Source organism: Gopherus flavomarginatus, chromosome 9 (genome assembly GCF_025201925.1).
Source record: "Gopherus flavomarginatus isolate rGopFla2 chromosome 9, rGopFla2.mat.asm, whole genome shotgun sequence".
Lineage (NCBI taxonomy): Eukaryota > Metazoa > Chordata > Testudines > Testudinidae > Gopherus > Gopherus flavomarginatus.
Genome location: NC_066625.1, coordinates 75968514 through 75995806, shown reverse-complemented (window position 1 = coordinate 75995806; position 27293 = coordinate 75968514). Strand labels below are relative to the sequence as shown.

The 27293-nt window shown below is 41.8% G+C and overlaps 1 protein-coding gene across 1 annotated transcript in view; it reads left to right on the top strand.

Annotated features, from left to right (window-relative positions):
- IL16 (interleukin 16) overlaps positions 1-26627 on the top strand; it is a 54211-nt gene extending 27584 nt beyond the window's left edge. The window contains 16 exon segments of the mRNA XM_050967790.1: positions 1800-1910; positions 4819-4933; positions 7403-7476; positions 7567-7780; positions 8888-9005; positions 10522-10654; positions 12523-12610; positions 14118-14587; positions 17365-17503; positions 18590-19195; positions 19295-19793; positions 21341-21524; positions 22665-22766; positions 23935-24187; positions 25461-25586; positions 26139-26627. Of these exon segments, the coding sequence (XP_050823747.1) occupies positions 1800-1910; positions 4819-4933; positions 7403-7476; positions 7567-7780; positions 8888-9005; positions 10522-10654; positions 12523-12610; positions 14118-14587; positions 17365-17503; positions 18590-19195; positions 19295-19793; positions 21341-21524; positions 22665-22766; positions 23935-24187; positions 25461-25586; positions 26139-26344 (3438 nt within the window). The 3' untranslated portion in view covers positions 26345-26627.
- The last annotated feature ends 666 nt before the right edge of the window (positions 26628-27293 follow it).

Here is a 27293-nt window from a genome sequence, read left to right as displayed (position 1 = left end):
GCTGCTTGCTGCCGTTGTTATCTCTGCCATTGCTGGCCGCTTGCTGCCACCCCTCATCTCTGCCACTTACCACTGTCACTGCTGCTTGCTGTGTTCTGGGGTTCCCCAGCTTAGTCCAGCTCTTAGTGATTTCACTGGGTAGCAGGGAACCTCGGTGCTGCTCCCTCTCCATGTCTTTCACTGCAACACTGTCCCCACAGCACGTCCAAAGCTTAGCTCCTAGATCTGCTCATCAGTGGTTCTAGCTCTAGTAATCACTGAACAGAAACAAGGCCTCTCAATTGAGTCTAATCAGCTCTGTCTTTAAACACTGGAGAGGGGAGGGTCAAACGGTAGCTAGGACTCTTTTGGCAGAGCGCACACCGTCGAGTAGGAACACCGGTCCCCATCCGCTCTCATCGTTAGTGGGATTTGGCATCCTTGCCCCCTGCTTAGCAAGTTAGTACTGTATGCCTTGACTGAACTTAGGTTCTGCTGCCCTTTACTCATACAATAAGGATACTCCTGCATTCAAAGTGGGTTGTAACCAAAACCAGCCAAAACTGATCACTTTGGCAAAGCAGCTCTGTCTGCTGAACACCTAGGCAGAAAAGGGGTGTCTGTGCAAATACGGTCCGTCCCGACATCTTTCTCCCCAGTTCATCACTGGATGTCTGAGTAGAGCTCATTCAGACCCTGCTTACATGTATATCACTACAGATACAGGCTCATATTAAAACTGGTCATGCCTCATGGGCTGGAAATTAAGAAATCTACCATCTATTAAACTGAAGGAAGCAGACTACTTGCAAATTGGTTATCAGCTTCTCATTGAATATATCCAGGCAAAACGGAACTACTTCCTTCACTGTTTGGAAGAATGTTGTACTACTGCTTAATCACAGGACATAGCTGTTTACATCCTTGAAGCACTTATATTGGCGTTAACTAACAGTTGTACAACAGCAAGATGCTATAAGTAAGTTTATATTATTTTCACCATTTGCTGGCAAAGGAAACAGGCAGAAAAATGGTGACAAAGATATAGAGCTAGTCAATGGCAAAGTCAGGACTGCATGGCGAGGTCCTGGTCTGTGACTAGACTGACCTTGAGGTGCTACAGTAATAGCAATAAATAATAAGAATAGAAATCCGGAGATGATCTGGATTCACAGTGCTGTACTCAGGCCTTTACACAACAGTGCTTGTCGTGACCCAAATGTCCAAACATAGAATCATAGACTTTGTGGTCAGAAGGGACCATTATGATCGTCTAGTCTGACCTCATGCACAACGCAGGCCACAGAATCTCATCCACCCACTCCTGTATCAAACCCCTAACCTATGTCTGAGCTATTGAACTCCTCAAATCGTGCTTTAAAGACTTCAAACACATAATTCTGGCATGGGAATATCACATGCCAACACAAATAATATGACTCAAATAATAGATACTATTACAGAGTATTTCTAGGGTCTAGATTCTAAATCTGGTTGGATCACTGTAGCTAGACAAGCACAGAAATGATTTAAGCAAGTTCAAAATCAAGCCCATAGTTTATAAGGACCTCAGGGTTTTAGCGGAATATCCTATGCATCTGAAAAAAGGCTAAAGTACCAGGCAATTCTGTAGACAATTGGTTCCTGGATAAACGAGCTATCTGACTCATGCAAACAAATATTTTAAAAGCCAGCACTTTCTGCTTGTGGGATCTCTGTTGTTCCATTAAGACTATACTCTCTCAGAGCAATTGCACACATTCATCTGGTATATACAACAAATGCCTGGCACTGCATTAAAACTATTTTTCTTTTTGCAGGCGGTTTCAAGACCTTCTAGATCGCTGAGCACTGCTCAGTTAACGCACATGTCTTGTGGCTCACAGGCTTCCGTAATATCAAACATTGTTTTGATGAAAGGCCAAGGGAAGGTGAGATGCTCATAAACAGAATACTAGTCATCTTCCCAGGTGCACATATCAAATGGGGAGCGAATGGTGCAGGGAGACTGGTAACGGGACAGCGAGCCTTTCACCTCTGGGTTGCCAGCTCCAATCTGGGCCTGGGCAGCCAGTGACTAAAAATCACCATTCTCTGCTGACTGTTTGGTGGTCTGTGTCGTGTGTTGCTGGTCACAGGCCAGTTCTTAATGGACATATATCACACTATCACCACCAACAGCTGATATTCACTGGCATCCTTTTTAGCAATGAGGGGCACTGACTGACTGGGGTGTGGCGACTGAATTAGCCTCTCCCTTCTAGAGATGCTCCCTCCAAGTCAGAGCTGAGAGACAGTGGTGGACTGGTAGTGTGGGGAAGAATGCACTGCCTGTGCTGTATCTGACCTCCAGGTAAATAAAGGACTGCAGCCTCCAGAACCTTTTGATTTGTCACCTTTCACAATCACCAAACATTCACACAGCAAGATTAAAGCTGAACTCTATCCTGTTAGGTGCTGACTGCTCTCAACTCCCAACTGATTTAATAGGAATTGAGGGAATTCAGCACCTTGCAGGATTGTCTCTTTAGTGTAATTTGTCTTCAGTTCGATTCGGATTTTGCAGTAATTCATAGCACACCTCCTGTACTCTATGCAAGGGCTCACTCTCCATGCACATGCATATCTGCGACTAATTGGAATTGCATGTGTGCACAGTAGCTAGAGCATGTTCTCCATGGCAACATATTACCAGCTTTGTTTATATCATCTAGTTAAACTCTGCCCTGCAGCTTGCATCATCCTGATTTGTTAAGCCAGGAAACTCCACAAGATGCAGTTGGTGATAAAGAATAGTTACATAAGCAAGACCCTCGGTAAAATCATGTACACATGCACAAAAACAAAACTTAGATTTACAAAGACCATATCTAGCAAGACGGAGAGAAAGCAATTGCTATCACACTTCCAAATAAAAATGCCGAAGGGATCTTCTTGCTCTCTGTCTGGCCACACATTTGTATTAGCATGTGTGATTATTTTTTAACTGACTTTCATTTGTAGCTTGGGATGCATAAAATATGGAAGCTAGAACTTAAACACAGGCCTTTTAGGCCTGTACATTCTCTAATAAAGATCTCTTTCTAAATAACATCTAGTACAGATGTAGGGACAGCTATCAGAAAGTCCTTCTGTGGAGTTCAATAAAATAAATCATCATCATCATCATCTGTATTACGGTAGCACCTAAGGGCCCTAGTCATGTATCAGGGCTCCACTGTGTGTAGTACTTTGCACTTCTATAGCACTTTTCATCCAAGGATTTCCAGTTGGTTTACAAATATTAATTAAGTACAGTCTCTACTTGGGGAATTCTGTGCCAAAAAATTAAAAATTCTGCGCACTATATTTTAAAATTCTGCATATTTTTTGTCTACATAACACAATATAATCACACCAATTTCAAAATACCTGTTAGCAAGTATGTCTATAACAACAGAGACAACAAAAAAGATTCAGGAATTTTTTTTTTGACAAATAGTTTCCTTACTAGGCATATTAATACAGAACATTGAGTAATAATTCATTTACATTACAATACAGAAACATATTTCCCGCCATCCTCAGAAGCAGTGCATAGGGTTTGAGGGAGTCAGGGGCAATGGAGGAGTTGAAGGAGAGGGAAGTAATTGCTGGGAAGAAGCCTGGAGTGAACCTGGAGGGTTGTTGGATGCAAGTGGGAGACGTAGGGATCAGGGTGTTTTTTTTTGGAGGTGGAGGGAGAGAGAGGGAGGAGATTGTTAGGAAGTTGGGGACCTTCCCCCATGCAGATCCTGGCTGACCTCTAGCCTCTCCCATTGAGTCAGGCACATCTGAACCTGTCCCCATGTGTCCCTGCACCCCAACTCAGCCACCCCTTCTCTGCATCTCAGTGTGGCTCTCCATCCTCCTCTCCCTGTCTCCACATGTCCCTGCACCTCCACTTAGCCACCCTCTGCTCCTATGCAACCCCTGCCCCTCACTACCCCATCTCCATGCGTCCCTGCACCCCCTCCCCATCCCCATGCACACCTCCCCATCTTCATGTGTCCCTACACCCTCACCCAACCACCCCCAGGCACCTCCCACTTCCATTGGCTCTGCACCCACACTCAGCCACTCCCATCCTCTTGTGGCCCTGCAGCCCCATTCCCATTCAGCTCCTTCACAGTCTGTCCCCCACAACTAGCCCTTCAGAATCCCAGCAGCCCCATCTGCCCTGCTCTGTCTGTCCCCACCATATCCTGTGCCTCCTCACCTGGCAGGACTCTGTGAGGAAGGCAGCCTCTTGTCCTCCCTATTGGCAGCCTTCCTATGGCTGGTGAACTGACATCCCTCTGTTCTGGTGCCACAGCAACCCCTGGCAGAATGTATTTTCTGTGGAGAAAAAAATTCTGTGGGGGACATGAATTCTACAGGTGAGCAGTGTTGTAGAGTTCCCCCAGAAGGAAGTCTCAGAACATCCCTCTGAAGTGAATATCAGTTCCATTTTATGGGTGGGAAAACTGAGGCAAAAGAAGTTAAATGATTTGCCCAAGGCCACACATTATGTTAGTGACAGAGTCAGGAGTATGGCACTTAATCATATACTCTAATCATTAAATGTTACTAGTGCAGCACATATATAGTCTCAAATTAATTGTTTGTGACTTTTATAAAGAACTTCTTAGAAGGTATTTAACTGAAATTTTAAGTTGGAGATCACTATATCCACCTTTGTTTTAAATCTTGTAATGAATATATTAATGTTCACCACGTAATTTTGCTTATTGTTATTGCCCATGTAGCATTTTAGTACAGATGGGAAAACAATGCAGCCATTATGAGAAATAAACATGGTCTCTCTCTCTCATAATTTAGGGGTTGGGCTTCAGTATTGTTGGAGGGAAGGACAGCATTTACGGGCCCATTGGTATCTATGTAAAGACCATCTTTCCAGGTGGAGCTGCTGCTGCTGATGGAAGGTTACAAGAAGGTAGGAAGTTCCTATGAAAAATATTTAGCATGATTGTTTGGGGTGTTACAAAATTTCTAGCACACAAGCAATACAGACATTTAAAATGTAGAATAAAAGAGGATCGGATTGCTTGTGGGATTGGTGACATAAAGGTCAAAGCCAGCTCAGGTTGGCTGTGAATGAAAGTTGTTTTCCCCTGAAGCTTGTCTGGTGACTGCTGTGAAATGAGATGGCAATTTAATTTCATTGGCTGCATGACAAATATCCACATTCTAAGTGGCATGGCTCCTCTGTTTATAATCTCAGAAGAGAGGCTAGTGACTCAGCTACATTTTTAGCCACTGTAAATAGAGGTAGGCAGAAAACTGGAGTGGGGAAATCAAATATTTTTGCTATTTCCCCCAACCCCCATTTTTCAGTGAAATTTCAAAGTTTTTAGTCATTCACCTGCAGTATTGCCAACCTCAAGAGATCAAAAATCATCAGCAAGACCCCCCAAAATCAGGAAGGTGGGTTTTTTTTTAAAATTAGATCATGTTGTTTAGTGTGTCTTTCAACTTTTTAACTCCCCTCTACTCCTCTTCCAGTGTAGATATGTGATCATTTCAAGCTGAAAAAGGCAAGCTTTAATGACCACAGAAATGCATGGCTCTCCTAGGCTGCTCAGATGGAGATACCACTTTCCCAATCCTCACCCCTAAGACAGAGGAACTGCCATCCATTTCCTCTTCCTGCCCTGACCCCAGAGAAACATGTCTGTGCTTGGGACTCAGCAACATCATTTCCTCAACTCCCCCTCCCCTAGGACTGTACGTGAAGGTAGGGCTGGTCTGCGTCCTCAGCTCCAAGGCTCTTGCTTAGAGCTCTGCCCATGTGCTGAAAATTATGAATTTCCCTACCTGCTCTGGCTCCATGCTACTCTATGAAGTGGCTGACACGTCCCTGCGGCCCCTGAGGGGGGGGAACGGGGCAGGGGTCTCCGCACACTGCCCACGCCCCGAGCGCTGACTTCACTGTTCCCATTGGACGCAGTTCCTGGCCAATGGGAGCTGCAGGGGTGGTGCCTGTAGGCAGAGGCAGCATGCAGAACCCCCTGGCTCCCCAGGGACATGCTGACCCTTCCAGGAGCAGCACATGGAGGAGGTAGAGCGCGGAGCCCCCTGACCCCGCTTATCTCAGGCGGCTCCCATCCCGGTCGTGGTGCAGTGGGGCTAAGGCAGGATCAACTCCCACATCACCCATTGGCCACAGTTCCTCGCCAATGGGATTTGTGGAGTCAGCTCTTAGGGAGCATGCGGAGATTTCTGCCCATCCCAGGGGCTGCAAGGACATGCTGGTCGCTTCCAGGACTGGCATGGGGCCAGGGCAGGTATGGAGCCTGCCTTAGCCCCTCTGTGCCGCTGAGGTAAGCACCACCCAAACCAGAGCCTGCACCCCTCACCCCTTCCCACACCCCAACCCCCTGCCCCAGCCCTGAGCCCCCTCCTGAACCCAAACTCCCTTCCAGAACCCGTGCCCTCTCCTGCACCCCAACCTCCTGCCCCAGTCTGGAGCCCCCTCTTGCATCCAAACTCCCTCCAAAAGCCTGCACCCCTCACCTCCTCCCATACCCCAGTCCCCTGCCCTAGCCCTGACCCCGCACCCTAATCCTCTGCCTCAGCCCAGTGAAGGTGAGTGAGGGTGGGGGAAAGCGAGTGATGGAGGGAGGGGGGAATGGAGTGAGTGGGGTGGGGCCTTGGAGAAGGGATTGGGGCAAGGATTTTTGGGTTTGTGTGATTAGACAGTTGGTAACCTTATCTTTTCATGAAGCAGAGAAAAAAGCCCCAACCCAAAATATTCAGTCAGGATAAAATTGCGACAGTTGGCAATACTGAAAATGTAAAAATTCTAATAATTTCCTGTATTGGGGAGGAGTCTAACATTAACTTAATTGTCACACATTTGATTTAGAGCACATAATATTTATAGCAGCATTTTAATTTCACTAAAGGGCTCTGTCTGGTCCCACTGAAATCAGTGCTGTAGGTGGCATATCTTCATCTCCATGCATTACGGCAGTGTTTCCCACTGGGATGCCACTTGTGTAGGGAAAGCCCCTGGTGGGCCAGGCCGGTTTGTTTACCTGCTGCGTCCACAGATCCAGCCAATCGTGGCTCCCACTGGCTGCCGTTCGCTGCTTCAGGCCAATGGGAGCTGCAGGAAGCAGCACAGGCTGAGGGACGTACTGGCTGCCACTTCCAGCAGCTTCCATTGGTCTGGAGCAGCGAACCGCAGCCAGTAGGAGCCGTGATCGGCCGGACCTGCAGACGCGGCAGGTAAACAAACTGGCCTGGCCCACCAGGGGCTTTCCCTACACAAGTGGTGTCCTAAGTTTGGGAAACACTGTATTACTACATTCAAGGCATGCTCATTCTTGGTTATTTGTCTCTCACACAATTCGGTAATAGCAATTAGTAACACAGTTTAAATTATTCCTTTTTAAAACAGGTGATGAAATTCTGGAACTGAACGGAGAATCAATGTACGGATTAACACATTATGAAGCTTTACAAAAATTCAAGGTTATGCACTCTCCTCACAGCACAATTTCTATCTTTGTACAAAAAGGTGCCTGTGAGCTCAGCCCACTCATTGTTTTTTCTTTCTAGCAGGCCAAAAAGGGTCTCCTCACTCTTACGGTCAGGACAAGCCTTAGCACCCCTTATTCTGCCTCTAGCTACCTATCGTCACACTTATGTCAGTCTCTGAGCTCCAGCACTCGGATAACCAAGGAAAACAGCTCTTTCAGTTCAGATGGTGCTGCCCTTTCATTACGCACCACAAAGCCCAATGACAGGGTCATAATGGAAGTTTCCTTAAACAAAGGTAGGTGCTAAAATAAACTGAACAAGGAAAACATGGAACAAGACATTGATTCCCAAACTGATGGCTCATTTACTTTCTGCATGTTTGTCCTCACTCTATCCTAATTCCTCCCCTGCTTGCACAGATTTGTTTTCCTACTCACCTAACACAGACTCAGTGCCTGCTATGATATCCTGCCAAGCTATCTATCAATGGTTGTCTTTCACCTACCATATTTCCACCCATTGTTCCACTCAGGCACTAGATTGACACTTTTAGTTCTCCTCACACCCTTACAAGCACATTACACAACTCTCATTCTTAAGTATACAAAGTCTCTATTTCAATGTGAACATTCATGGCTTTATAAAACAGCCATTTCTTTTGTCGCTTCCCCCAACTGCTGTGTTTGTCCAGACACAAAAAACAATCACATACATTGAAAGAATGACTTAGTTTAGAATGCAGGATGCACCAAAACAAAGAATAAAAGTAAATAAGTGTGACTCATTTCTTGAATAGTTTGCATCAACTCAGTGGCTGCTATCTCTGTAAAGAGGAAGAGGTCTTACAAATCTAAAGGTGTTTTGCACAGAAAACAAAAAAGAGAACAATTTCAGGCTATACACAACCACATTTCCTTCTTCATTTTTCTCTCTCTCTCTGTTATTTCTCATTGTAAAATGATTTGGGATACAGTTTGCATGACAGAGCCTTTGCAAAATAAACTGCATTGTACTGTATCTGCAACATGCTAACAACGAATGTGTGAACTAAATTTTCAAATGTGGCTAGCAACATTTGTGTGCATCCTCCTTACACGTGCAAAAAACATGCATTTGCATGTGGAAAATGCATAACCGTATGGATATGTCTCTGTTTTCAACAAGCGTGTTTTGAGGCCACCATTTAGAAATGGTACTGGGGGTAGCCGTGTTACTCTGTATCCACAAAAACAACAAGGAATCTGGTGGCACCTTAAAGACTAACAGATTTATTTGGGCATAAACTTTCATGAGTAAAAACCCACTTCTTCAGATGCAACAGATGTTTCTCATTTAGAAACAGTGCTCCCAAATTATTTTGGTGTTCACATTTCTTATGCATCTTTCTGATGGATCCTTTCAGAAGCTGGCGTTGGCCTAGGAATTGGTTTGTGCAGTGTCCCTTATGCCCAATGCATTTCCGGGATATTTATCCATACCCTCTCACCAGGCTCCGTGGCTCATATGGATGGGAGGCTCAGGTATGTTGAATGTTTTTTTATCAAAGAACCTTTCAGAATGAAAGTTTTGCATTCCCCTGCCAGATAAGCTCTATCATCTTAGATGGAGCTCCCATCTCTCCAAGCAGGAGGCTAAGTATTGAAATATACAGGAACAAGTATGAGCTGGCAAGAAATGGGATTATAATCCAGGAAAATAGGAACTGCGAATGAAAAGAGATACATGAGAAAATTGAGGATCAAACTAAGACTGACCTAAATATTGACAATGTCTGTCATGGGGCCAAACACTGCCCTCTCTCCCACACAAAGTTCAAGTAAATGGGCTTTGCAGTACTTGGGCCTTTAGATGGGGTTGATGGAAGGAATCATTTCTGGGGCGTTTATTCCCCTGCTACAGGAGAAATGACTAGAAGATCTGAATAGTCACTGATCCACTGGCCCTGCCCCTTTCTTTCCCTCCTCTCCCCAATACTTGTGTGCACCCACAGTATTCCTGGGTGCAGATGGCATTGCAGAAGTCTTGCACATGTTCCCCAAATTCTATCCCCTACTGTATGATAGAAATACAGCTTTGCTGCGTCAGGGACCTTCCACACCAACAGAAATTTATCCCATTGGATTTGAGAGCTTCATTGCCAGAGGATAACGTTAGGAGGACCTGGTACGTTGTGGGTATTTAGAGTTGTGCAGAACTCAAAGGATTTTTGTTTTAACACTGGTTCTGCACCCTGAACATATCTGGAAACTCAGCTGAAAATGCCACAAATTCTGCAACATTTGAATTGAAACTTTGAAACCCTCAGCACCCATGTGCGTGTTTGGGACGGAGGTGAGAGAGGGCATGATAGTACTCAGCTGTGCTATGCTGGAACTTCCTTAGGAAAGACTCAGAGTTCAACTGTGAACAGAGCTTCCAATAATTAGTATCTAAAAGCTGATTATTAATAAGTTGTTCTTCGGCATTTAGTATAAAGGACAGACACCGTATCATGGAGCAGTGTTGTTGGTCCCAGGATATTAGAGAGACAAAGTGGGTGAGGTAATATCATTCATTGGACGCAGGACCAATAAAAGATATTACCTCAGCCAGCTTGTCTCTCAAGCACTGTTACCGTCCTTTCTGCCCTTTCAGTGCAAGTAGCAGACTTTTCACAAACAAGAAGTGAAATGCTACATTATAGGCAGGAAGGAAGTTGTGGGTGTAAACAGCACGCAACAGGACAGCCTTCTGTGTTATATTCTGTCTGTCTTGCCATTATAATACAAAACATGCACTGTGGGAAGTGCAGAGAATTCAGATTTATGGAGAATGCACCACTGAGGAAACGTCATGCCTCAGTGCTGATTCCCTTCCCATTTTCTGGGAAGGGACCCAGTGAAACACACTAATTTAATCTGTGACCATAACAAAGCTCAACCACATGAATATATGTTTCTTGCACAGTTACAGTCATGATAGAACAATACGCTAGAAATAACAATGTAAAGTCTGCTCTTCTTGCTGGATTATTATTTTTTTTTTATTCCTTCGTAGGTGTGGAGATGAAATCATAGAAATTAATGAAGCACCAGTCCAAAATATGACACTTAATGAAGTTTATGCTGTTCTAAGCCACTGCAGTCCTGGTGCTGTGCAGATTATTATTAGCAGACACCCTGATCCACAGGTAGCATTCCACATTCTTCTGATTTTGAATAAAGCAAATATTGACAAACTAACACTAATACTGGTAGCAGAATTGGTATAAAACAGTTTGGCAAATAACATGCCGATGTACATGCAGGACCTCTGGTTTTACCTAAAATATAGGGTAAGGTACAAACCCAAGATATTTAAATTCAAAATAGTGTGCTGTCTTATGTATAGAGATATATGTGGTGCAAGGATCAGTGAAGACAGTGTCTGACATGAGAGTTCACGTGCTTTGAATAAACAATGTAAAGAAACAGGTTTTCAGGAACAATGATATACAACATATGCTTCTGTCATAAACAGATAGTTAAGGGTTAATGTCTCTTTTACCTGTAAAGGGTTAATAAACAGGGACCCAAACACCTGACCAGAGGACCAATCAGGAAACAAGATACTTTCAAATCTGGGTGGAGGGAAGCCTTTGTTTGTGGGTTTTAGGTTTGTGCGTTGTTGTCTCTGGGTCCTGGACGGGACTAGAGGTGCAACCAGGTTTCTGCCAATCTCCCTGCTACAGTCTCTTATCTATTCAGAATAGTTAGTAAGTAAAAAAGGTGGTTATAGTCTTTTAACTTGTTTTCTTATTTGCAGATGTGTACTTGCTGGAAGTAGCTTAAATTGTGTTTCTGCTGGAGAAAGCTTCTTTCTATTGTCTATAAGCTATAAAAACCCTGTATATTTACCACCTTGATTACAGAGACAAGTTTTATGTTTTTTCTTCTTTTATTAAAGTTTTCCTCTTTTTTAGAATCTAATTGATTTTTTGGTTATCTTTTGTAAAACTCCAGGGAAGGTAGTCTGCACTCACCAGGGAATTGGTGGGAGAAAGGAAAGGGAGGAGGGAAGAAAAACCTGCTCTCTGCGTTTATCTCTGTATCTCTCTCCGGGGAAGAAGGGAGGGGGAAGGGGTGATTCAAGGAGTTGAATCACGGTGGTCTCCTAGTGTACCCAGGGCGCGAAAGAGCTGTGAGGAAGAAAGGAGGGGGGAAGGGAAATGGTTTATTCCCCTTTGTTGTGAGACTCAGGGAATCTGGGTCTTGGGGGTCCCCAGGGAAGGGTTTGGGGAGACCAGAGTCTATCAGGCGCTCTACCTAAGTCCTGATTGGTGACAGCCTATCAGATCTAAGCTGGTAATTAAGCTTAGGAAAATTCATGCTAGTACCCATATTTTGAACGCTAAGGTTCAGATTTGGGAATTATACTATGACAGCTTCTTAGAAAACAAGAGTATCTGAAACTCATTCAAGTGAAACTTCTCATTGAGGAGTAAGAACCGGGAAAGATTAAATATACACCAAGAATAGAATGTGAAACTCAACAGTATTGATTTTAAGCCTCTCTCCCAGAATGTAATTAAAAGTCAGCGTTTTGATTTGATGAATTTTACCCAGCCAATTCTTGTTATTATATTGAGTGATATGAAAGAAATATTTTGTCCTTATGGGAATTTTTTTTCAGAAATGTTTTTAATAGTCTGTCAGACCTATTAACTGGGTTAATCTGTGCACCAAAAAAATACACCATCCAGATACCTTATAACGGCAACGCCAGAACTGTGCATCTTGTACAATGGATAAGCTACCCTTTATTCTTGAAAAATGTCCCATTTATCTAGATTGTCAATACAGAGGCTTCAGCCGTACTGAATATATGTTACTGATTAAAGGCCCCAAAACCCTTCCTCATGCATGTAATCCATGCTCACATGTTTAGGCCTATTAGGTTCATTGAGACCACTGGCCTGAGTAAGGACTATTTTTGTGAGAAAGGGTTTGCAGGAATGGAGAGTTGTGTGGTGAACCAATCTTTTGGTGAGCTTTGCAAGAATGACACAATATTTTATAGGTATCCGAACAGCAGCTAAAGGAAGCGGTTTCACAAGCTGTGGAAAACAACAGATTTGGAAGGGAGAGGCAACAATGGAATACTGAAGGTAAGGGAATTCATTCAGCTGGCTGAGACAATATGACTTAGTGTTGACAGAGATGTCAGACTAGTTAAGTAACCTGGCTGGAGCAGAAGGGAAAGGTGGAAAGAGCATAGAGCTATACTATTGAAGTCCATCCTGAGAGATACTGCCAGAGAATGGTGTAAAAAGCTCAAGACACCGGTTTGACCTCCAACAGTATGTCTACAATGCAGCTCAGGTAGACAGGCTTGTATTGTGGGGGCTTGAGCTAGCACACTAAAACCAGCAGAGTGGATGGTGCAGCTTGGGCACAGACTGGGCTTGGTATGGTGGTGATGAGCACGGGCTGTTAGTCGGAGTCTCTGTCCAAGCCACAATGTCTGCACTGCCATTTTTAGCATGCTAGCTTGAGCCCTGCTAACATGAGTTTGTCTGCCCAGACTGGGAGGCTTGTTCCCAGCCGCAGTGTAGACATACCCCAAACATTCTGAGACTCAGCTCCAGTGAAGCTGATGCTTTGTGGCACCCCCGCCCTGTTTCCTGCCCTTGCTGTACTCAGTATTTCACACCCTGTCCTAAAACCAGCCTTTAACATGCTTCACAAGAATGTTCTGTTTTTCTGGTAAGAACAGCCAGAACAATATGCTGCCATTTGGGAGGACTGAATTTGGGTTTGATCTTCACACTGGGAGTGCCGCAGAGGTAGCAGGCTTGGCTCTAGGGGTGGACAGTGCCCAGCCCTATCATCCTCATGCTGAGTAACACACACTGTTCGATTGATGGAGCAACACTGGTGGGCTCCCGGAAGAGCTGCATCCTTGACTTAAAGGGATAGACTCAGATGCTGGGCATGAGGTACAGCATGGGTGACAATGGGTAACATTTTCAAACTTTAGTGGGATTGCACCACTGAAACTTTTTCATTGTGATTTCACTTTCCATTTCTGACTTACTTCCTGTCAGAAACAGACTAGATAACGTTCCCTTCACACTTTTCTTAACCATTACATTTTCTTGTGCTCACTTCCTCTGGAGCTTGTTCAGATTTACTACCCCCCTGGCTGAAGGTATCTGACCCAATGTCAGCAGATCAATAATGCAGTGTTAGAGTAACATGCAACCTATCCATGGATGGGATGAGCACCCCATTTCCCTTGTTGCCAAAGGCACACTAGGTTTCCCTTAGGGCTACTTGCCAAGTCCCAGAATGGAGTGCTATTATCGCAATGCTTTATAATACGAGATACATTTCACCTTCCCTTTCTTTACAAACAGGGTAAACAGGAGAACAGTATATCTGGGCAGTACTGTTTGTGTCCAATAATTAAATGATTCCTTGATCTAAAAAGCCTCCACAAATGCTTCCCCTCCTTTTTGCTGTGGTACACTGATCAGATTGCTATACTCAACTGGTTTAGTTTTACAGTGGATTTGATTAACAATCCTAGAAGAAAATGCTTTGAAAGTATCTGAGTGTTTTCATCAATGTATAGGCTGCATTTTATATATTTTAATCATGTTGCTGATACAGGTGTTAAAAGACTGGAAACTAGCTGGCATGGCAGATACCAGCATGAAAAACACAACACTACTTATTGCAGCCGCAGATCTCAGAAGCTAATGACCCGTTCCAGCAGTGACAGTAGTTACAACCCCAGGTCATCTTGCAGTAATGGCACCCCATACCAGCGTGCTGACTTGAAGGCAAAAGTACACAGCATTGATGTACCAATTACCAGACAGCCTGGCTTGCTGGATTCATTGTCCAGAACCAGTTTGGAGAACCATTCCCCTCCCACTGGCAATGAAGCAGGCCATCTCTCTCAGAACATAAAAAAATCTATGGAGATTCTTGTTAGAAAACCTAAATCGTCAAAGCCCAAACCTCCACCAAGGAAGTATTTTAAACACGACTGCACAGACACTGACCAGTGTAACACAGAGGTGAAAGGGAAACCTATGCTACAAGACAATGGGAGCCCATCTTCTGCCAATGTTCAGGTGAGGTAAATCCTGCATAGTTCTCAGGGTTTTTAGGAGAAACAGCAGGATTTTTTTCTTTTAGAATTGTCTTATATTTGGAAGGTAAAGTGATACGTTATCTGTTTAGTGAAATTTGAACCTTAGTTCTAAATAGGACCCCCCAAATGAGGGATGCTAGGCAGAGGAATGCTGTAATGCATTTGTACTTCACTTCTGGAAAACTGTGTTCAAATCCAAACGCAGACAGGAGTGAGAATAAATGTGACGTTCTCCCAGGAGTCCCCTAGTGAACATCCCTCATCGGTACAAAACCATTTTGAGCATTTGGCAGTCTCTGGTCACTCTGGACTTGAAGACCAGTGGGCTGCAGACAAGGATTGGGATAGTTTGCACCACTTCTACTGTCAAGTCAGTGTAGTTACTCCCTAACTCCACAACATCAAATTCAGAGCCAACCCATTCAATAAACAGTGAGATCAGTAAACTACAAGAACAATAATGTGAAACAGTTACCACACTAGCATGCTCACTGGAGGAAATAAACTGGTATTAGTAACAGTGGGAACAGTTTGCCCAAAATCCCTAATGTAGACAAGGCCTAGATGCTTTAGCTATATGGTTAAACTAACCATGGACTCTCTCCCCTATTTGTTGATTAATTTAGCTCTTTTGAAATCTTTTAAAATTAGATGAATTACCTTACACAGTCAGATGTACATCCCTCCTACCCCCAAAAGAATTAACAGAAACAGAGAAACAAATTTGCATAAATGTGTACAGTTCTGTGATGTGTGTATGGAAACTGAGTTGTGGTTTGTTTAAAAAAGGAACCCATTTACACAAGGTTTAGTAATAGATTAGTAGAAATTAATAGAATTTAGTGCCAGGTGAAACAAGCAAAACTGAGCAACCATGAAAATAAACCCACACAACAGTAAAGGCCTTGGTTAAAGTATAGCATAAAGCTAACTAATAAGGACATTGCCGCTTAGCATCTAAAATAAGGAGACTTCTTTCCTATCATCTAAGATGGAGTGCAGTAGAAATATATGCATGCACACCAACAGCTACTCTACAATCAGCTTTGTTGGCGAAAACAGCTAAGACAAGGAGAAACAGCTTCTCGAGGTCCCATTTAAAGCAAGTAATTATTTGAGCTGAGAAACAATGCAATTCTTGGTTATTAAGCTGCAAGTGTGATTCTGCAGTGATAAGGGGAACAAAAGAAATCCTGAGATCAACATACACAAACCAAAATTTAGTGCAGTCAAAGAAAGATTCCCTGGAAAGACTTTTGATGTCTCTTAAGTAGGTGGCTGCATAGAAAACAAGGTTCCTACTTTTCAAAATGTATTTCAGATAATTAAATGAAAGATTTATTAGTGCCCTTCTCTATTTTCCTTTATTCTCAAACGTGTCGTATTACCCAATTTGAGAAGTACTGGCCCCGGTTGTGTGTGCGGTGTCTGCAGATTGTGAGCTTACTTTTTTCAAGCCAAAATTATTTGATTTAAAATGTTGTGCTTTAAACTGTAATATTTTACAGATCACAACTATTATTTACAAAGCACTGGTGGTGTACTTAGCATTGTGTCAATACGCAAGTAGATACAGTCCCTACCAGCCAGGAGCACACAGTCAGTTGGATCCAATCATCTGTTCCAGAATCCCCATTTCGTTACAATTGAAGATCTGGGTGCACAGTGTTACACAAGATCAGGCTCCTAATTGGAAGAAAGCTGCAAAGCTACTAAGATGCAAAGCTGGTTGCATTAGAATGCTTAAAATGAATTTGAATCTGGATAATTTACTTTCTGTCCCTATGCAAATCATTCATTATTACTCTAACCATTTGCACTATTATCATGTGGTCTCAAGCGAGGGATAAGCACACACTCAGATGCTTGTTTAGGTAACTCCATATTAAAAAGACAGAAGTTGCTCTTGGATGACTGAACACGAAGTGCTGCCCTCCAGAAGGTGATTAGAAAGTGAACCCAGACTGAGACTACCAAAGCCAGTGACGATCAGGGTCTTGACAGAGGTAAACTCTTCACTGGACTAGTGAGGATTAAGTGCTAACCCATCACTGTCAGAATGCTCAGGAGTTGCCAGGCAGTCCGATGTTTACAGGATAATCTCACTTTTCTTTCAGAATTTCTCCCTCTTGTTCATGGTTCCTGTGAGTCACACTGGAGCTCTGGCAGATGGTAACTTTGTGACGTTAGTTACGTAGTAATCTGGTAATTGTAGAGCATCTGCAAATGGCTGCCTCCAGTGGCATCTACTAAGACCTCAAACAAAACCTCTCATTCTGCATTTCCAACCAAGAACAAAAGGGGAAAAACGCTTGATGTTCCAGCCATGAATTGGGCTCATTACAATTTTGTGTTTGGAGGTAAAGGCCCCACACAGAAAAGCACTGTGTAAAATAAAGACAGACGCTAGACAGTTCATTTTCTGTCTCTGCTTAACTGATTTGCAAGAGATTACCGTGTGGCTGGTTTTAGAAGTCTAAAGTTGTAGCAGCCAATACTTGCTTCGTTGTGGTACACAACACAAACAATCCATCAAAATTTGAGATGTTAACAAAAAAAATTTCCAATGTGTTTACATGCATACATAAAATATTTTGCTCCCTTTCCTGGAGCACAGAACAAATCAGTTTTTCTGCTGTTTAATATTTATTCTCAGATTAAACACAAGAACAGGAAGAACATTTTTCTACATCTCATATATAATGTGGTTTGTGTGATTACGTTTTGACATAGTTCTATTTCCTGTTTATTCCACAGGAAGCAGGAGACCTGCTGCTACAGGGAAATAAAACAGTTATAACACACAGTCTCTCTGCAACTTCTGTAACACCAAGAGGTACTGAACACTCAGCTGCAGTGTCAGCAGACGGAGACCAAGAGAGGAATGCAAACCTAGGTAGGTGTTTCATTCCATTTGCTTCAAAAGCAGGGTTAATGAGTTTTGCATTCATATCAATTCCATCTTTAAAAAACAGACTAAATTACTGGGTGAACAGACACATTTCTACACAATTGTGCATTAACTACCTCTGACTCAAAGTGTGAACGACATCAAAAGATGAATAGATTGTCTGTAATTAAAGAGAATAAGTGGTAATAGGCGTACAAGAATCACTAGTTGTTTTCAGACGATACTTTATTTGTTTATATTAAAAACTGAGTGCTACTGAATTTTATTTTTAGCATGTACCACAGGACATTTTTGATTTATAGTTTCAAAACTGAACTGCATGTATTATAGATAATTGACATAAAGTTGATGCCCTGTTGATTCTGTTAGTGAAATGGTAGCTAGTAGTATTTAAAATGGCAACCGTTCCTGAGCAGTTATTCTTTTCATTGTACTGATATAAATTTTCATAAAAAACCCCAAGACCTTCACCACTGTCCTGTCTACACCAATAGTCAGTAAGAGGTTTAATAAGTCCATGATATATAAAACATCCTACATCAAAGAGAAAATGGTATACACTAGGGAAGTGCACGGATCCATTTGGAGAGACATGTAGACACATCAATCAAAGATAGGTCTCAGAGATAATGTTTAAAGAACCTGCTTTAAAATGCAGAAAGGGAAGAATAAATTTTTTTATCTGCTGCGACACCAGCTAGTTCAATCTGCTGTAGTTGAGATGAGATAAATTTAGTCTTATATTTTAACATGACAGTGCTGTAGCATGTACAATGATTTCAGTGTCCCAGGATGTCAGGAGAGAGGCTTACCTGCAGAGGTTACATGTCCCTTGAGGGAAGTGACCAGCACCGAAGAGCCTGGGTTTGCAGCTAAATCCTGTATCAGCACAAGACGGCTTCTGCCACAGTGAAACAGAACTTTAGATTAAGAGTTGTAACCTTAAATAACCTGTTGGAGGCTTGAGTGTAGAGAAGCCCACAGGCAGTGAAGCAGCAGCGATACATGCAAAGGGATATATGGAGGGAATGAAAAGAAAGCTTATGTATAATAATTATTTCTACAACACAGGGAATCTTATTTCATCAATACAAAGGCCTGTACTTAGAAGACAACCACGGGTAGATTACAGTCTTGATACTACAGCAGAAGACCCTTGGGTTAGAATTTCTGATTGCATCAAAAGCTTGTTTAATCCTACTATGAGTGAAGAAAACAGTCACTTAGATATAGACCCCAACAACAACACAAATGAAGAAAATCAAAGTCCCAGCTGTCCAGAGGTAGTGCTGCAGAAATCAGAAGCAGAAGCAGATGGTTCAAAAGGACACAACTCAGATGAAAGTGACACTGGGAAAAAGGGCCCTCCAGTAGCACCTAAACCAGCCTGGTTTCGCCAAAGTCTAAAAGGTTTGAAGAAAGGAAATTCACATATCAACACACAGGCAGATCAAAGTTCCATTGACCTCCAGAGTGTTTCTGGCAAAGAACGGGGCTCCAGTATATCCCGGGCCTCACCCAGAGGATCATCAATAAAGCAGAGAATAAACTCCTTTGAAACTTTCAGTGCTCCTCAGTCACCTGAAAAAGGAAATAGAAAACCCAGCCCAAAGCCATCAGTCTGGAAAGAAAATTCTCCCAGCCCAAAGCCATCAGTCCGGAAAGAAAATTCTCCCAGCCCAAAGCCATCAGTCTGGAAAGAAAATTCTCCCAGCCCAAAGCCAGCAGTCTGGAAAGAAAACTCTCCCAGTCCAAAAGAGCCAGAATCACCTGCAGTTCATTTAAACCAAGGCCCTTACAATGAAGGTTCTGATAACAGCCAACTACAATCAACTCCATCTGTGGTTACAGTCGAGACTCTGAGCCTAAATAGGTCCTGCTCTCCCAAAGAGGCACTCAGTCCTAGTCCAAAGAGAAGCAACAGCACAAGTACTGAAATTTCCTTGGATTTATTACCTTCACAAGCCACTGAACTTCACTGTCCAGTAGCAAAAGCACAGACCCAAAGAACACGAAGCTTCCCCCTTACTGCTAACCAGTCTTGTGAGATGATGAAGACAAATGATGAAAAATACAGCAAAATCTATTCCATCAGCAATCAAGTGTCATCTGCTTTAATGAAATCTTTGCTTTGCCTTCCTCAGTCTCCGCTCTTTTCTGGGAACAATCCATGGAGCACTTTGGAAACCTCATCTCAGCACGCCATGGAAGAGAATGGGACCCCTCCCTCATCTACGAGTGAGAGTCATCATTCAGACACTGGATTTTCCCTGAAGTAAGATACCATATTAAAGTTCCCCACACACTACACAAAGCAATTTGCACCTCAGGCAATTTGGATAGGAGTATAGGTTGCTTAGAGTGTAGACAGAGTTGTTAAATCTTCAGAGGAATGTAAAGGATCAGTTGAATGCATGCTGCCATCAATAAGATTTTTAAGCTTTTATGCTGCCAGCTTCTTTGAGCCACAGAACAATATCCCTAGGTTCTCCGTAGTTCGGAGCCAGAAGAATGGACCCAAAACTGCTAAACCCAGTATTGGGACAGTTTCAAGAGTAAGTCCATATAGCTGCTCCTACCCCTTTATTTCAATGCTACCAATTTGCCAACATTTGAGGCCAAGTTCTGCTGTTATATTAGCGCACTGATGGTCTTTTGGGATCAGTAAAGGAGAAGGTCTGACTCCTGCTGCACCAGATAAAGTAGCCAGCATGGGTTCCATAACTTCCCCAAAACAATGCATTGCACGTCCCCAGAGAGGTCTTGCCTCTTATAAGGATTTGTCCTGCTCAGGTTGTCAACATTAGATTTTTTTTAAAAACCATTTTTTCATATCTTATAAATATCTAACCAGGTGAGGAATCTAGAAAAGAATAGCTAAATAAACTGAAATTAAAAAGTTGGAAGTTATTTTAAAAGCAGGATGTGAACCTCTCAAACATTGCCTCATGTTCTTCAAGGGTGTCCCAGTATGTAATTCAAATATATTGTACTGAAAATTTTTTAGTCTAGTCTCTGTTTTGCAGACATGCCCTCTGTGCTGCTAGTTTGATATGACAGTGTCATTAAATAAAGAGGGGGAAGCTATGTGCTTAACAGCTTTTGCAAAGGTTATAGTTTGTGATGAACTAATGTCATGGGCCTTGGGGTTATGGTTTGGATAAGCATCTGCACTCTCAGGTACACATCTGAACCTTTTGTAACTGCAAAAGTGGGATGGGTATTTCCAAGCTCAGATTTGAAACACAGTGAAAACAACCTCTCTCACAAGAGTCTGATATATTTACAAGAGTATGGGACTTTTGCTACCCCTGTTTCCAATCGCAGATATAACTAGGAAGTCTGGAGTCATGTTAAAAAAGAAAAAAAATGTTATCTGGACTTTTTTTCAATGCCCAGGAAAGGTTCAATTTGAGTTGGGGCAAAGTTTCAAGAGGACTCTTATTCCTTCATGTAAATGCTCACACAAGTGTTTCATCACTGAAGCACAGGGTGACCAGACTGCAAGTGTGAAAAATCAGGACAGGGAGTGGGGGGTAATAGATGCCTCTATAAGACAAAGCCCCGAATATCAGGACTGGCCCTATAAAGTCGGGACATCTGGTCACCCTACTGAGGCAGCAACCCTGCCACCTCTTGGTATGTTACATAGTAGGCATTACTAGGAACAAATAAATAGAGATCTGAACCGCTTGGCCCATTACCAGTTAAACTCTAGTATGATCAAAAGATGAAGATTCCAGAATTGCCTGTTCTGTGCCACAGTGTGGAAGCTGCTATCACAAATTAATGTTGCTTTTTTCCCTTTTCAAAATGGGAAAGCCTCTCTGAACTGAGAGTCTATACTGTGAGTTTAACAGACAGAGGGAAAGAGGAAGAGAAACAGGAACACTGTTCATTTCAAGCATCTAGTGTGTCCGGGCAGTCAGTCATCTCTCTGCTTTCCCCTGAAGAATTAAAGAAGCTTATAGAAGAAGTAAAATCACTAGATGAGGCTACCTTAAAGGTAAGTCCACTTTTCTGTGCACTCTATTCTGAAAGAATAGTGTTTAATTTTTGCTATGTGAAATTCTTACAAACACAACACCAATATCAATATGTAACAGTAACGCTCAGTTTTCAGCCATGAAGCTCAAATCACTTTACAAAGATGGCTAAGAATTATCAGCCCGATTTTACAGATGGGATAACTGAGATGCAGAGAGGGCAAAGCCAATGTTTTCAAAAGTTTGCATCAATTTTAGGTACCCAACTAGGAGTACCTTAAAGAGGCCTGATTTTCAAAGGCAGCGAACACCCAGTTGACTCAACAGGAGTTGTGGGAGCTCAGAAAAGCTGAAAAAAATCAGGCCTTAATTGTCTCTCATTTGGGCAATCAATAGCAATGGACATTTCTGAAGACTTTGGTCTAAATGGCTTGGTCAAGATTATATAATCAGAGGAAGCACAGAGAATAAAATCCAGGCATTCTCACTCTTAGTTCAGTGGCCTGTCCACCAACCTATGCATCCAGCTACAAAAAAGCACATTGTTATGAGACAAGTGAAGATAAATCAATCAGTTTCTCTTAAGAAAAAGTGTTATACCTGAATCCTTAAGAACACTGTAATATGTGCTACTAAAAAAAAAAAAAAAATAGGCAATTTTCCCTCATATTAACTGTAATCGAAAAGGGTAACAGACTGAAACAGCTCATTCCAGGATATTGTTACAATTAAAATTTTAACAAAATGTACATTAAAATAGCAACCCGGCTTAGAAGTAATTTTTGAGCCACAGACCATTATTCATTGAGTAGGATGAGTTGTAGATAACAAAAGTTTTTTCCTCTCACAGTCCATGTACATAGTTCTCACCATTGAGCCAATACTATTTTCTATATCTATTTCAGTAGTGATCAGTGATCTTTAATATATTGTAATTTACAGCACATTCATTGAAGCAGCAAAACTTTTAGACACAAACTCATTCATGAGATATGATACCCAGGTGAAGTTAGCCCATTAAATAAAAACAAATACAGAGTTTGTCTTAGCCATCTAAGTGCCACTACAGAATACACAGTGGATACAGGAGAAAATATACATCTTCTGGTAATCTTAAATTATAGTAGGATGCATCTGAAATTATTTTTTTCTGTGTTTAGCAATTTGATGATATTCAGGTTACAATTTTGCATAAAGAAGAAGATGCTGGTCTTGGATTCAGCCTGGCAGGAGGAATCGATCTAGAAAACAAAGTTGTTACTGTAAGTAGTATCACTCTCATAAAATACTCCCAAAATAAACATTCAGTCTAAAAAGAGGTGGCAGAAAAAATGGAATGGGTTGAAAAGAGAACGTCAAAAATGGAAAAGGTTTGGAAGCTAAGACCTATGAGGACAGATTAAAGAAACTGGGCAAGTTCAAGGCTAGAGAAAACAAGAATATGATGGGAATGACAACAGGCTATACATAAGGAAATATTAAAAAATTAAAGCTGGCCAATGTAGTTTCAACTGGAAAATGTTTTCTCTCTCTCTCTCTCTCTCTCTCAAAAAAAGGGAGGTTCATCAAAAATGAAAACTTTCTGCAGAAAAATATTTCAAATGGAAAATTTTGAAAGAAAATTTCAATTTTGAATTGAAGTTAATGTCATTTCATTTCGGTTTTCCATTTTTTTTTCAGATTTTTGAGTTTTCCCCTTTTTGTCACCTTACGCAAACAAACAAACAAACAATATCTAGGTTTCCCCACATCTTTTCCTTTTCCTACTCTGTAACTTTTCGAACTCTGAAAAAGTTTGAGTGACAAAAAGAAAAATGGAGTTAATTTTGCCATTCCATTTTTTCAGAACGACATTTTTTAAAAAATGTAGCTCCTTAACAGTACCCAGCAACCCTACATAAGCAGCATAGGGCATGAAATGGAAAAGAATTAATGGTGCCAGAAGATAATTAGCAAATTGGAATGAAATGTTGCCAGAAAACTGGGATTACCATGCCTATTTTAAGTGCAATGGGATATTTAATCATCACTAGTGATGAAGGCCTTCAGGAGCACAATACCTACTGCAGCATAGATTCAGCATGGACTCAGTGGAAGATGGTCATCTACTAAATAACCAATCCGTCTTTTCAGACTCCTGATTCTCTCTTTCTCTCTTTTTAAGTCACTGGTGCAGGTTCAGGACAAGATGACTGACCTGGTTAAACTCTGTGAAATCTGATGGCTGATAGCATAAGGTGGTACCAGCCACAAGCCACCCAGTATCCCCTGTATCTTAATAAGCTTCTACCACAACAGTTACAATCCATGAGCCTTAAAAATCAGCTCTCTTTCTTCCTAAGAAATGAAAATGTGTCACATTTCAACTTTACTAACTGTGAGACTTAGTCACGTCTTCTCTTTTTTTGTGACGGTTGGGGTCTCTAATAGGTTCACAGAGTATTTCCTAATGGACTAGCATCTCAGGAAGGAACTATCCAGAAAGGAGATGAAGTCTTATCCATTAATGGGAAGTCTCTTAAAGGTGCCACTCACAACGATGCCTTGGCGATCATGCGCCAGGCTCGACTGCCAAGGCAAGCCGTCATAGTGACTAAAAAAGCTAAAGAGGAAGAAAAAAGTCTTAATGTTTCAGTTGACTCTACTACGTATTCTACAGAAAGTGAAACCTCAACAGAAGCTAGTGAGTACTTTACACCTGCATAAACCACATTCGCTACCTATCTAGATATTTATATACCTCCCTGTATATACCACAGCAGAATCCTTGCCCTTTACAAAGGGTTGTATGGATTTAGCTAGACAAATCTTGGAGTTGTGATTAAAAGTTGGACAACTGTTTAAAAATCCGGGAAGTAGGCTTTAAACAACCTGTTACTCAGTTGATACTACTCTCTGCTGTCCAAAGTCCCAGTCCTGCAAAATCTATCAACTGAATCAAGATTCTAGGTCTATATATAAATAATCATTATGAAATTACAGATTGAAATCTATGCAGTCTTCAGTATAAATCAGAGTTGCAATTTTGTAACAAAATATTGACAATTTCATGCAAAACAACATATGCTATTTTATTCTGTATAATTATGTGGTAAATGCTGATTTGGGGCTCAGCTGTGTATGAACAAAAAAATTAATTAACATTGGTGGGGGAAGGTATGCTGGGAAAATGCAATAAATAAAGTTATATATACACATTACATAAATCACTAAACTGCACCAAAAAGCAAGGTTCCTCAAAATGGAGCTCTAAAAAAATTAAGATAATGTCAAGCATAGTTAACAGGATTAACTGCATGTGTAATGGCTACTCATGTGAGTAGTAGTAATGAACTTTCATTTTAAGCCCCTAAAAGTTCCTGTGTTGTGAAAAATATTTTATTTGAAAGGATACTTTCTCCAGATTTCCTAAATCATGCTCTAGCCTCCAACACAGCAGCTGGCTATATTCAAAACATATGGAGGACATACAGTTTTGTAGAATGATCTTCATTCTTAGGATTTTTGTTCAGAAGTCAGAGCTTTGTAATCATATTTACATACCCCAAATAAACATTATTGGCTGTTTAGATAATATTACTTTTAATATTACCATCAGGTCACTTGTACCGAACACTTAATTTCAGAATATATACTGTGAATGGAAATGTTAATGTGTCTCTAGCATGTTTATGTAATTCAAGCAAATGCCGTTTACATTAAATCCAACCTATTCATTTGGCTCAGATTTCAATACACTAAAAATATATCCCCCCTGACCATAACCTTCTCTAGGAGCAATTAACAACTTTACAGTGAGCAAAAAGATGAAGAAAATTGTCATTTTCTGCCTTGTTTTGCGCTATCATTTACTTGCCTACAAAAAATTAAACAAACAAAAACTCGTTCTTTGTTCAGATGTTTTCACTTTTCAGAATATTTTGTACCCCTCCTGATACCATTCTATTCCTTTCCAGCAACTGAAGACACAATCTGCACTGTAACTCTGGAAAAGACACCTGCTGGCTTAGGATTCAGTCTGGAAGGAGGGAAAGGCTCCATCCATGGAGATAAACCCATCATCATCAACAGAATTTTTAAAGGTAGAGGTGTTTAAACACTCTGTCTCTATTTATTATTATATACACACACGCACACACACACACACAGTCAAATCCTCAGCTGTGGTAAACTGGAGTAATTCCATTGAGCTACACCAGATGACGATCCCGTCCATGATAATTTTTTATTTAAACTGCAGCATTACATTTCGTTGTGCGGGATGAACTCCTTGCTTTGTAATTAGACCAGACGCATTTTATACCATTTATACAGAAACACACTTCTTCTTTTGCATGGAAATGGCAACATCTACAAGTTAGCTGAAAGGTTTGAAATCCATTTGAGGGCTTGAGAAGATGCAGCGTGCACTTTTGCTATACCTCCTGGAAATGAAAAGAGGGGGAGCACTTGTTCACAATGTGTTCAATGATTTGGAGTTCTCTGCATTTGCACTGTGGCAAATACTTGATTCTTTATTTGTGCATCAGATATGCACATCTTCCATGTAACATCCTGCTACAGCTATCCATAATTACAACAACAAAGATTTCCCCACACAAAAGAACTGAAGTAAATTCATTGTCTCCCCACAGGAGTTGCATCAGAACAAAGCAGCACTGTTCAGCCTGGTGATGAGCTATTGCAAGTGCACACAACTGTTATGCAAGGACTCACCCGTTTTGAAGCTTGGAATATCATCAAGGCATTACCTGATGGGCCCATCACTGCTATCATCAAGAGGAAAAATCCAAGTTCTATTACCACTAAATCATCTGAAACTTTGCAAGGAGAAGAATGAAACTGCTGCCAGTGTTCAAACGAAACAAACAAACCAACCCACAACATTTCATTACGTAAAGCTATTTACCATCACAGCAGAGATATTGTAGAAGTGCAGATGATCATATTGCAAGTTTTATAGATATCTTTGCAACCTCCAAGCAAGTTGTCTGGAATAAGAGACTGATATAAAATGCTCACAATTCCGTTTACAATATTCATAAGAAGCTGTTGAAAATTGTAGAAGGCTAAAAAAAGGTCTTAATATAATGAGTGTAATAAAATGTGTGAAAATTGCAGTATTCTCTATCCCATGTAAATCAATTTGATGGCGTCACAGACTAGCGTGCAAAGCTAATTTAACCACCAAATCTGAGGAGAATTAGAAACAGGCCAAAAGCCTAAGGCAGATTCTCAGTCCTTCTCCAGAGACTGACCAAACCCTAGCTGGGGACTCTGTAACATAAGGTAGCTCTCAGTGGGTGCAGAATAGAAATGGCTGGCTCCTAAATCTCCCTCCCCACAGCTTCCAGCACATGGGGAAGGGAGGAAGAGAGGGCAAGCAGCCAAAGAAGGATGGGCTCTATCCAGCACAAAGGAGCCAGGGCCGCCCCATGGAGAAGGGGAATTCTTTGCTAGCATAAAGCTGGCTCTGCTGCCTTCTACGCCAGTTGCCCTACACCCCCATTGTAAGGGGAAAAAGAGGATGTTTGGGGGTATTCTGGGGTCAGGAGAGGGAGAGGAGAAGACGGGACAGGACGTAGCAGAGCTCCATCTTATCTTCCCCTGGTGTAACAGTCGGATAGTAAGTTAGAGTTGCACTGGACAGCAATCATTTGCTCAATGGCCAAGCAGCCCTGAATCAAGGAGTGACTAGTTCCCTGCAGCGCCACCACCCCTAAATTGGACAAAGTAGAGAATCAAGCTAATATAGATGAAAATCTCGTTTGTCTGAGTGAGAATTAAGC